Below are 12,816 nucleotides of genomic sequence, written 5' to 3' on the forward strand. Positions count from 1 at the left end.
TGGTAATGAGGCAATATTCTGAAAAGCAGTATTTTACATTTTAGAACTTTTTTTTTTTTTTTTTTGACAGGCAGAGTGGACAGTGAGAGAGAGAGACAGAGAGAAAGGTCTTCCTTTGCCGTTGGTTCACCCTCCAATGGCCGCCGCGGCCGGCGCGCTGCGGCCGGCGCACCGCGCTGATCCGATGGCAGGAGCCAGGAGCCAGGAGCCAGGTGCTTTTCCTGGTCTCCCATGGGGTGCAGGGCCCAAGCACCTGGGCCATCCTCCACTGCACTCCCTGGCCACAGCAGAGGGCTGGCCTGGAAGAGGGGCAACCGGGACAGAATCCGGCGCCCTGACCGGGACTAGAACCCGGTGTGCCGGCGCCGCTAGGCGGAGGATTAGCCTATTGAGCCGCGGCGCCGGCCAGAACTTTTTTTTAAAGATATATTGATTTGAAAGGCAGAGTGACAAAAAGAGAGGGAGAGAGAGAGGCGATCTTCCATCAGCTGGTACCATATGGCCACAACCATCAGAACTGTGCTGGGAGCCTGGAACTCCATTTAGGTCTCCTACGTGGGTGGCAGGGGCCAAAGTACTTGGGATAGCTTCCACTGCTTTCCCAGTTGCATTAGCAGGGAGCTGGATCAGAAGCCATGCAGCCAGGACTCCATCTGGTGCTCTAATATGGAATGTCAGCATCACAGGCAATGGCTCAACCCTGCTGCACCATAGTGCCGGCCCCTAACAGTATTTCAAAAGTTACCATAAGGCTTTGGTATTTTCCCTGTCTGCTTGCTCCCAGTATTCAAATGGTTTATGATTTCTATTTTTATTGTATTATAAAAATTGACAAAGATTTTCTTTTTACCCTAATTCTGTATTGGCTATGTTAGTCCTTTAAATATTTTTAAGGATAAAAAAATCCATTATTTGGAAGTTTTAAGTTGTACAGTAAGATAACAAATGAGGGGATTAAATGTTGGGGAACCCATCCTCTTTGCCAATTAGCAACAAGAATATCCAAAAAAAAGATCAATTTTTAAAAAATATTTATTTATTTGAAAGAGTTACAGAGAAAGATCTTTCATCTGCTGATTCACTCCCCAAATGGCTGCAAGAGCTGGGGCTGGACCAGGCTGAAGCCAGGAGCCTAGTGTTTATTCTGGGTTTCCCATGTGAGTGTCAGGGGCCCTAACACTTGGCCATCTTCTGCTTTTCTCAGGCCATCAGCAGGGAGCAGGATGGGAAGTGGAACTGCCAGGACACGAACTAGTGTCCATTTTGGATGCTGGCATCGCAGGTAGCTTTACCTGCTATGCCACAACATTGGGTCCTGGGTCAAATTTGTTGTTGTTGTTCTTGTTAAAGATTCATTCATTTATTTGAGAGGCAGAGTTACAGACAATGAGAGGGAGAGACAGAAAGGTCTTCCATCTGCTGGTTCACTCACCAAATGGTAGCAATGGTTGGAGCTGAGCCAATCCAAAGCCAGGAGCCTGGAGCTTCTTCTAGGTCTCACATTGTAGATGCAGGGGCCCAAGCACTTGGGCCATCCTCTACTGCTTTCCTAGGCCCTTAGCAGAGCACTGGATTGGAAGATGAACAGCTGGGACTCAAACCTGTGCCCATATGGGATGTCAGTGCCGCAGGCTGAGGCTTAGCCTACTATGCCATGGCACTGGCCCTGGGTCATTATTTCTTCATACAAAATCCTTTAGGAGTAAAAACTCCATGAATTTATAACTAAGAGTAATTTATACCTAAATACACTATTGGATATTCTAAACATTTTACTTGCAAATAAAACAGACGCTTCTTCCAGTTCCCACCACTAAATCTGTAAATCTATTTATATTTACAGTTGGTTTCTCCTGCTTCCTTTCTACTGTTGGGTAAAACCCTATGGAATTGTTACTTTTATATTTCAAATATGGCTGCATATGCCAATTTCATATGACTCAATTTAATACAATGAAGGGAATGTTGCTTTTATCAAAGACTTCATCACTTTACAGGAGATCCAGATGACCTCTCCATTGAGTATGTCATGGCCCTCACACTTTTACTCCTCCCTTTCATTTTTTTTTTCTTTTTAAAGATTTATTAATTTGAAAGAGTTACACAAAGAAGGAGAGGCAGAGACAGAGGTCTTTCATCTGCTGGTTCACTCCCCAATTGCTACAACAGCTGGAGCTGTGCTGATCTGAAGCCAGGAGCTGGGAGCTTCTTCTGGATCTCCCACGTGGGAGCAGGGGTCCAGGTACTTGGGTCTTCTGCTTTCCCAGGCCATAGCAGAGAGCTGGATTGGAAGTGGAGCAGCTGGGACTCAAACTGGCACTCATATTAGATGCCGGCACTGCAGGCATCTGCTACACCACAGCACTGGTCCCATATCTTCTTTTTCTGTATCCCTTCAAAGCCTGGTAGAAAGATTCAAACATTTGAATACATGAATGACCATCTCATTTAATTATTGTATCAATATGTTAGCATTGTCTACTTGTTGTTATTATATTATATATATTTTTTGTTTGAGTGGCAGAGATAGGGGGCAGAGAACTCCCATCTGCTGGTTCACTCTCCAAATGCCCCCAACAACTGAGGCTGCAAGCCCTTACAGCCAGGGTCAGAACTGAGAGCCAATAACTCATCTAGGCCTCTCACAAGGGTGGTCGGGCACACGTTACTTGAGCTGTCAATTGCTGCCTCCCAGGGTCTACATTGGCAGGAAGTTGGAATCACAAGGCAGAGCTTAGCCAGGAATGAAACTCAGGCATTCTAAAGTGGTTCATGGGCATCTTGACTCATGTCACTGCTATGCTAAATGCTCACTCCATCCACATTTTAAAAAAAAATAAGGGATAGAGTGTCTTATATAGGGTACTTTTGTTGGCTAACTAAACAAATTTCATTAGGAAAAGACAGAGAATAGCTTATAAAATTGAAAGACAAGCTAAGGAACAGGTGAATCTAGAACCAGAACTAATGACCACTCTCTTTAAAGTACCACTAAAATTTTGGATCAAATTATCCATTTTCTCATATTTTTGTAACACTGTATACAAGAATCAAATGTCCAGATATGAGGGTCTGATTGTTCCAGGTAGAGTCATGTGACCTCTTGCCTCAAAGAGTAGAAGATACTTTGGTTGACATTCTCATATGCATGAGTATGAGGAGTCAGTATTTCTCAAAGGGAAATTAGGAGGCTACTATAGAAGAAAGAAAAATGGGGTTCATTGTTCTGGTACAGAAGGTTAAGCTGCTGCCTCTGATTCCAGTATCCCCTATCCGTGTACCAGTTCGAGTCCTGTCCAGCTCCCTGCTAATGTGCCTAAGAAAGCAGCAGAAGATGCCACCCATGCAGGAGACCCAGATAGAGTTCCACTCTCCTGGCCATTTTAGCCATTTGGGGAGTGAACTGGTAGATGGAAGATCTCTTTCTCTCTTTCTCTGTCACTTTGCCTTTCAGATACATAAATCAATAAATAAAATTTTAAAAAAAGAAAAATGGAAGTTCGATAAGCAAAATAATAGTGTGGTCTTTGGCTACCCAGTGGATGGTTTCATCTTTTTCTTAAGGATGCAGTTTAAAAGTGTTCCAACCACACAATGAAATTTATTCCATGTAAAACTGAAATATTACTCTTCTCCAAAGGATCTGGTTAATGCATTTAGTTTCAACTCTAAGATATTTGAGTTATATTTACTCCTCTTCTACTTTTGTCAATTTATTAAATAAAGAGGAAATTTAACCAACCCCCATATATTCTATATACAATCGTAGCAAAAAAGAAAAGCTAAGGGAAGAGGTTAATTTTGAACACATACATACATACTTAATGATTCAGCAAATAAGGAAATACAGGTAGAAGCCAAAGTCTACCTTTGGGACTTGCACTGTGGCATGGTAGGTTAAGCCTCTGCCTGCAGCGCCAGCATCCCATATGGGTACCAATTCAAGTCCCATCTGCTCTACTTCCATCCAGCTCCCTGCTAATGGCCTTGGAAAGCAGTGGAAGATGATCCAAATGCTTGGACCCAACACCCACATGGGAGACCAAGAAGAAGCTTCGGGCTTCGGCCTAACACAGTCCTGGCTATTGCCGCCATTTGGAGAGTGAACCAGCAGATGGAAGACCTCTTCCTCTCTGTTTCTCCCTCTCTCTGTTTGTAACTCTGCCTCTCAAATAAATAATTCTTAAAAAAAAAAAAAAAGTCTACCTTTATGCAGTGGGTAGTTGGTTGCTGTAGCTGGTGTTTATAATTTCTTTTTTGTACTATACATTCTACTCCTTTATTCACCAAATATTTATTAAACAGTTAATTTGTTCTAGGCTCTAGTCTAGTTGCTGTTGATATAATACTGAATAAAACAGCTTTTCTTCTGATTTTGGAGATAAATAATAAGTAAGCAGATGGTTTAATTTCAGATGATTATAAAATGCTTTGGAGAAAAATAAAACAAAGTAGGAGATAGAGAATAATGGGTTTAGGGGCAAGTAGATAGTCTTTTTTTTTTTTTTTTTTTTTTAACTAAGCAGTCAAGAGAGTAAGGTCTATATGCTAATGTGACATTTGAGCAAAGATCCACCTAATGTGAAACAGTAAGCCATGACAGGTTGAGATGAAGAATATTCCAGGGAAGACAAGTTGAACAGCAGATACAAAGATCTTGACAAAGGAATAAACTTAGTGTTTTTGAGGAACAGTAAGAAAGCTGATGTAGCTGGACAAAAGTAAGTGAGGGGGGCCGACGCCGTGGCTCACTTGGTTAATCCACCGCCTGTGGTGCCGGCATCCCTTATGGGTGCCGGGTTCTAGTCCCGGTTGCTCCTTTTCCAGTACAGCTCTCTGCTGTAGCCCGGGAAGGCAGTGAAGGATGGCCCAAGTGCTTGGGCACTTGCACCCGCATTGGAGACCAGGAAGAAGCTCCTGGCTTCCAATCTGCACAGCTCTGGCCATAGCGGCCATTTGGGGAGTGAACCAACGTAAGGAAGACCTTTCTCTCTGTCTGTCTCTCTCACTGTCTATAACTCTACCTGTCAAATAATAAGTGAAGGGAGTTAGAAAGGTAAATAGAGTCCAGATTTTAAAGGGGAGTGGGCCTTACCATGTAAGTATGTTGGATTTTATTCTAAGCACAAACTATTGAAGGAACTTTTGTGCAATATATAATGTGAAGATATGAGATAGGAAATAGAGAAACCATTTAGGAGGCTATTGCAGTAGTCCAGATAGAGATTTGGAATAGGGTATTAGAGTTGGGAAAGGTGGAAAATAATCAAATTAGAGTTGTTAATAAAAGGTAATGCCAATAAGCTTTTCTGGTGGATTGAGTATGAAATGTGAGGGTCGATATAAAAGCAAGGGCAAAGCCCGAGTTTTGAACACACAAAAAGAAATATCGTGGGGCCAGCACTATGGTGTATTAGGCCAAGTTTCCGCCTGTGGTGCTGACATCCCATATGGGCACAGGTTCATGTCATGGCTGCTCCTTTTCCAATCCAGATCTCTGCTTATGTCCTGGGAAAGCAGTAGAGGATGGCCCAAATTGGGCCCCTGCACTAACGTGGGAGATCCAGAAGAAGCTCCTGGCTCCTGGCTTTGGATTGGCCCAGTTCCAACCATTGTTGCCATTTGGGGAGTGAACCAGCGGATGGAAGACTTTGCTGTCTCTCTCTCCCTCTGTGTATAGCTCTGTCTCTCAAATAAAAAAAAAAAAACTTTTAAAAAATTAATAACCCAAGTGTATGTTTTTCCAAGAATGCAAGGTTGATTCTTTTAGATCTTCAACAAAGTTAATATGTGCTCCTGATTTTTTTTAAATTCAATAGAAGTGTGATTAATACTCCTTAATGGGATGATTCAGTCCTAGTATTACCCTACCTAGCATGTTACTTATGTGAAAACAGTAGCAGGAATTCTCACTTAGGTACCAATACCAATACCTGCTATTTCCATTACTGATGGATTTATTAGCCAGTGTAGACAAACAAGTAAAAACAACCAGAGGCATAAAAATTTAACAAGTAAAACTATTTCCATTTATAAATGACCAAAATATACTTGGAAAACTCAAAAGAATAGTAGAATAAATGCAATATAAAAACTGAATTAAGATAGCAGACTATAAACTTAATGTACAGAGAAATATTGTCTCATAAATGCAATCAATAATCAAATAGATGTAATGGAAAATAAAAAAATTATATTAACAATAAAAAGGTAAAATATAAAGAAATATGGAAAACCTAGAGGGAAGCTTCAAAATACTCCTGAAAAATACAAAGGTAGGTTTGCACAAATAGGAAAATAACCTTTGTAATTAAAAGTGTTCATTCTCTCCACATTGTATCTAAATTTAATATGATTCCAATAAAAGTACCAGTAAGTTTCTTTTCCCCCTAGAGCTAGACAACTTGTAACAGGTTAGATTCTGTGAGAAGCAGACATTGAGACAGTGATTGGTGTGCAAGAGATTAATTAGGCACTATTCTTGGGATCAACAATTTAGGGAAAGGGAAGGAAGGCAAACAGGATTGGGTCAAGAGAGAAGTCAAACTTTTTATTTTTTATTATTTTTAAAGGTGTATTTATTCATTTGAAAAGCAGAGATACAGAGAGAAGAGAGGGACAGAGAGAGGGAAAGAGAGATCAATATTCCATCTGGTGGTTCACTCCCCAAATGACCACAACAGCCAGGGCTGGGCCAGGCCAAAGCCAGGAGCCAGGAGCTCCCTCTGGGTCTCCTATGTGGGTACAGGGGCCCAAGTACCTGGGACATCTTCCATTGCTTCACCAAGTGCATTAACAGGGAACTGGATCAGAAGTGGAGTGTGGCGTAGTGGGTAAAGCCGCCGCCTGTAGTGCTGGCATCCCATTTGGGCGCTGATTTGAGTCCTGCTACTCCACTTCCAATCTGGCTCTCTGCTATGGCCTGGGAAAGCAGTAGAAGATGGCCCAAGACCTTGGGCCCCTGCACCCTCATGGGAGATCTGGAAGAAGCTAGAAGAATCTCCTGGCTCCTGGCTTTGGCCTGGCCCAGCCTTGGCTGTTGTAGCCATTTGGGGAGTGAACCATCACATGGAAGACCTCTCTCTCTGTGTGTGTGTGTGTGTGTGTGTGTGTGTGTGTGTGTGTGTTTAGTCAGGTTACAGCTTTTTTTTAATCCATTCAGCTAATCTGTGTCTTTGATTAGAGAATATAATCCATTTACATTCAAAGTAATTATCTAGTATTAGTAAAGACTTACTGTTGCTGTTTTATTAATTGTTTTCTGGTTACTTTGTATATCTTTTTTTTTTTTTTAAATTTATTTATTTATTTGAAAGTCAGAGTTACACAGAGAGAAGGAGAGGCAGAAAGAGAGAGAGAGGTCTTCTGTCCACTGGTTCACTCCCTAATTGGCCGCAATGGCTGGAGCTGCACCAATCCAAAGCCAGGAGCCAAGAGCTTCCTCCAGGTTTCCCACGTGGGTGCAGGAGCCCAAAGACTTGGGCCATCTTCTGCTTTCCCAGGCCACAGCAGAGAGCTGGATCGGAAGTGGAGCAGCTGGGACTTGAACTGGTGCCCATATGGGATGTCAGCACTGCAGGTGGCAGCTTTACCCTCTACACCACAGTGCTGGCCCCAACTTTGTATATCTTTTGTTCTTCTCTTCTCACTGTCTTCTAAAGTGGTTTGGTAGTCTGTGATACTGTCCCTTGAATCCTTTATCTTTTCTGTATCTACTAAGAGTTTTTGTTTTGTGATTAATATGAGGCTAAAATAAAACATCTTAATAACAGGCCTTTTAAAAAATTTTGTGTTTGTGGCTTGTCCTGCAAAGCTGCGCTGTCAGAGCAGGGTGACAGTGTCCTTCCCACAAGGAGCACCAGAGACAAGTTTTGGTGAACATGTCTGATTTTATTCACAGCCTTGTATGCTTTTAAAGGGCAGGTACAAGGGGTGTAAGTAACTCAGGGGGAACATTAGCTATAGGACAGAACCGACTCTGGTGCCAATATGCCTCTCCAATTAGCTTGAAGGTAGTTTTCCAGGTGGGCCTGGGCCACACCCGGGAGCAGTTTACTTGATTGGTAGAAGGTGGGAGTGGGAAGAAATGTGTGTGTCCTTGTTCTGTTTTTCATTGAGTTAGAGAGGGGGATCGACCTTCCATCCATTAGTCCACTCCCTAAATATCTGCAATGGCTGGGGCAAGGCCAGGCTAAATCTGGGTCTGGGTTGTAGCGACCTAACTACTTCAGCCTTCACTTGCTGCCCCCCCAAGGTATGCATTAGCTAGATCTTAGAATTGGAAGTAAGCCAGGACTTAAACCTAGATACTGTGATATGGAATGTGGGTATCCCAAGCAGTATCTTTTTTTTTTTTTTTTAAGATCTATTTATGTATTTAAAAGTCAAAGTTTTAAACTGGCACACATATGGGATTATGGGATGCTGGTGTTGTAGGTAGTGGCTTAACTCAGTCTGCCACAACACTGGCACCCTCCCTCCCCTGCCCTGTCAACCAACAGCATCTTAACAGCTGTGCCAAGTGCTTACTACACAGGCTATTTTTAATTTGTCAGTGATTTTACTTTGATCACTTGCACGAACTCTGCAATTTTACTCTGCCAACACAGTTTGTTTTTGATAACATATTTTGTGTCTCCTTTAGTTTGTGTCCCTTAACAAATTGTGAGAATCATTGATTTGTGATAGTTTGTCTTTCATGCTAGAGATATAGTCAATTTCTATACTACCATTAACTTAGAATAAGAGTATTCTGAATTTCTATACTTTTGTTAGTGAATTTTACATTTTCATGTTGCTATTTAATGCCATTTTCTTTCTACTCAAAGCACTCCATATTTCTTGTAAGACAGAGCTAGTGGTGATATGAGAAAGTTTTTATCTCCCCTTCAGTTTTGAGTAAGAGGATTACTGAGTATAGTATTCTTGGTTGGCAGGTTTCTTCCTTTCAGTTTTCAAAATTTATCATTCCATTCTCTTCTTGCCTGCAGGGTTTCTGTTGCAGAATTCATAATTAGTCTCATGGGACTCCTTTGTTTCCCTTGTAGCTTTCAATATTCCAACCTTCCTTAACTTTGACATTTTGATTATAATATGGGTCTTGGTATGAGTCTCTTCAGATTTGTCCTCTAGTCTTGTTAGTCTTGTCTTGGGTAAGAGATGTTCCTCCTCAATCATCCTGAAATTGACAACCAGAGATTCTGCCTCAGAACTTTTTGTGTGTGTCCGACTGGCTCACTTTGTTCTTAGTGTCCCCTTCCCCTGGACTGGAGAGTGTTAAGTCATGCTGCTGCCTTAAGGAAGGTGGGATAGAAGTCAGTCCTTTGGGATGTAGCTGGAGAGGTTGGGGTGGTAGATCTGTGTTCTAGTTCTTCTTTCCTTTTGGAGAAGCTTAAAGCCTCAATTTATCTCTCATTTATTCTGTTTTACATCCAGGAGAGGGCCTGAGGCAGATGCCTATACTCTTTTTAAAAAATATTTACTTGTTGTCATCTACTTGAAAGGCAGAGTGTCAGAGACAGAGATCTTCCATCTGGTGCTGCACTCCCCAAATACCCACAATAGCCAGGGCTGGCCATACCTGGAATTCCAACCAGATTTCCCACATGAGTGGCAAGGACCTAAGTACTTGAGTCATCTTCAGTGCTTCCCAGGGTGGGTTAGTAGGAAGCTGGATGAGAAGCAGAGGTGTCAGGGCTTGAACTGGCACACTGATGTGACTGTCCCCAAAGTGGCTGAACCTGCTATCCACAACACCTGCTCTAGATACCTACTATTGATCAAACTACTCATCTTGAACCTGGGAAAACTGTTGCTAAATGCGTCCAGGTTTAAAAATCATGTTTTTATTCAGTGTGGTCTAGGAGACTTGAGTGTAGAACTCTGTCAGCTCCCAAAGCTAGGTGATTTAGGAGTCAGTCCCTTGGGTGAAGGCTGTAAAAGTTGGGATATTCAACATGTACAGAAACTGACTCTAGAAGGATTTGGGTTCATTACTGGAGCAAGCCAGGGAAGAAGCTGTGGCAGAAAACCCATTCTCTTTAGAAGAAGCAGAAGTCTCATACCCTCGGAGCAGTGGGGACACTTCTGGTTTGGGACTTCTGGTTGGAGTTATCACTGAAACAAGCCAGGAAAGAAGGCACCAGGATCCTTTTCCTGTCAAGCACAGAAATTTTCCCCAGCATCTTTTTAGTGAGAGATTGCAAAAGTTTATCTCAGAAGTTAGCCAGGAAAGAGGGCACAGGGAGTACCCATTATCTGGTTCAAGCAAGTGGAAGTTTCAGTTCCTCCTAGAGTTATCAGTGCATTAAGTCAGATATAAAGGTGCAGGGAGGGTCCACTTTCCCTTTCAGGCATGGAGAGGCCCCACTACCTCCTGAAATGAGAAATTGCAGAAACTGGAGAAAAGGGGGTAGAGTGGAGGAGTTGTATCCCTTTTGTTCTCTTTCCATGGGCAGATTGTAGGGCTGAAATTATCACTTACGGTGAAGAAGGTATGTAGAATTATGTCCCTCCCATGTATAAATGCCCCGTGGAGATGTCAAGGAGGCAGTTGAATATACAGACCAGGAGTCAGGGTGTCCAGGCTGGGAGTGAATAATCCCCAAGTGTGCCATGCTGTCTTAAGCTGCTTTCTTTGGACATCCAGACCCCTGTGCCTACAAATCTTCTCTAGAACACTTTTTATTGTACCCATTTTACGTGTTGCCAGAGTTGATCCTACAATACCCTCTCCTCTGTGTTGCCAGTCCATTGTCTTATTTTGTCTTTTGCTCTGTAATTCAGGTATTATTTACTTCATTTAACACATACTTACTGAGGTGTATTTATGAATCTTGGAAAATATGCTAGGCAGGATGGACTTCTGAGCCTTAATGTAAATAAACAAATAATATTCAGGTAGTTATAAGTGCTTTAGAAGAATATAAATCATTATGTTGGGGTGGAGATTGCATATTGAACACTATTTTAGAATCTGATCAGGAAAGGTCTCTCTGATGAGGTGATATTTATCTTTAAAATTTTTTATTTATGTAGACAAAGAGAAACCAGAGAGAGCGAGCGAGCTCTGCATATGCTGGTTCTCTCCCCAAAAACCAGTAACAGCCAGGGCTGAGCCAGGCTGAAGCTAGAAGCTGGGAACTCAATGTGGGTCTCCCACCTGGGTGGCAGGGACCCATTTCTTAGAGCCATCATGTGTTGCCTCCCAGGGTCTGCATTAACTGGAAGCTGTAATTGGGAGTGGAGCTGGGACTCAAATTTAAGCATTTTGATATGGAATGCAACATCTCAAGCTCTTTTTTTTAATATAGCATTTTTTAAAGATTTATTTATTTACTTGAAAGCCAGAGTTAGAGAAGGAGAGGCAGAGAGAGAGAGAGAGAGTTCTTCCATCTGCTGGTCCACTCCCCAGATGGCCGCAACGGCTGGAGCTGCGCCAATTTGAAGCCAGGAGCCAGGAGCTTCTTCTGGGTCTCCCACATGGTACAGGGGCCCGAGGACTTGGGCCATCCTCCACTGCTTTCCCAGGCCACAGCAGAGAGCAGGATCAAAAGTGGAACAGCTGGGACTCGAACCGGCACTCATATGGGATGCTGGCACTGCAGGCGGTGGCCTTACCCACTGCACCACAGCCCCTCAAGCTGCTTCTTAATCTCTGGGCCAAACCTTCTTCCCCCCTTAACCACGGTTTAAATGTCCTGCATCAACTGTCCCTTGCCTACCTCCACCTTCATTTCCTGCCACTTTCTCCCATCCCCACTAAACATCATTCAAATTGGTGTGTTTCAGTTCTCGGGACTGGCCAAACTCTTTATTGCCTTATCCAAATAAACATTTCCTCCAACTTCGATCAATCCTAAATATGACAACCTCAGAGGTCTCCATCCATAAGCACTACTATTATAAAACTCTAGATTTTTTTTTCCTAATACAACATTTGTGATTAAATAAACATAAATTTTAAATATGTTTCCTTCAGTAGACTCTGTTTCAGGGGAAAAGTTATTTTTTCTGCCTATTTTTTCCCTAGAGCTTAGCACAGTACCTGACAGTTAGTAGATGTTTAGTACATGCCCATCAGTCAGTGGATACATGAGAGAGCCCTGATGAAAAGGCAATTTTTTTTTTTTTTTATTTGACAGAGTTAGAGAAAGGTCTTCCTTCCGCTAGTTCATTCCCAGATGGCCACTGCGGCCGGAGCTACACTGATCTGAAGCCAGGAGCTTCTTCCTGGTCTCCAGTGCGGGTGCAGGGGCCCAAGCACTTGGGCCATCCTCCACTGCCTTCCTGGGCCACAGCAGAGAGCTGGACTGGAGGAGGAGCAACTGGGACTAGAACCCAGCACCCAAATGGGATGCCGGCACCGCATGCGGTGGATTAACCAAGTGAGCCATGGCGCTGGCCCCTTGAAAAGGTAGTATTAGGAGGCTGGAAGACACAAAAGTAGCCCTAAAATGTTTTTCAGTATTCTTCAGATAAGTGGTGAACTTGAACACTTTTGAAGTGTCAGCCAATTTATTGTAAAAAGTAATATTATATTGGGTATCTGAAAACTTGCAGTTATTTTAAATTCTGAACTGTGTAGGTGCCACAAGGATAGGGAACTTGTCTTATTTTCACTACCATGTCAATGATGCTCAGCCTGGTAACACTTGGAGAGCAGTCTGTAACTATAATACACATTACATTTGCTAACATTAATTTATTCTTTTTTTCAAGGTTAATTTGAAGCGACCATGTCCTTTCTGGGCAGAAGACGGCCATTGTTCAATAAAAGACTGTCATGTGGAACCCTGTCCAGAGGTATAGTAAAAT

General features: G+C 42.6%; 1 protein-coding gene across 6 annotated transcripts in view; it reads left to right on the forward strand.

Annotated features, from left to right (window-relative positions):
* ERO1B (endoplasmic reticulum oxidoreductase 1 beta) overlaps positions 1-12,816 on the forward strand; it is a 67,928-nt gene that overhangs the window by 12,639 nt on the left and 42,473 nt on the right. For all 6 annotated transcript variants that reach the window (XR_011381537.1, XR_011381538.1, XM_051820762.2 and 3 more), the window contains exon 3: positions 12,721-12,804. Coding sequence is in view for 4 of the 6 variants with exons in the window: in XM_051820762.2 (XP_051676722.2) it covers positions 12,721-12,804 (84 nt within the window). In the remaining 2 variants the exon portion in view is untranslated. The remainder of the gene's footprint in view (positions 1-12,720; positions 12,805-12,816) is intronic.

This window comes from Oryctolagus cuniculus, chromosome 13, assembly GCF_964237555.1.
Source record: "Oryctolagus cuniculus chromosome 13, mOryCun1.1, whole genome shotgun sequence".
In the NCBI taxonomy this organism is placed as follows: Eukaryota; Metazoa; Chordata; class Mammalia; order Lagomorpha; family Leporidae; genus Oryctolagus; species Oryctolagus cuniculus.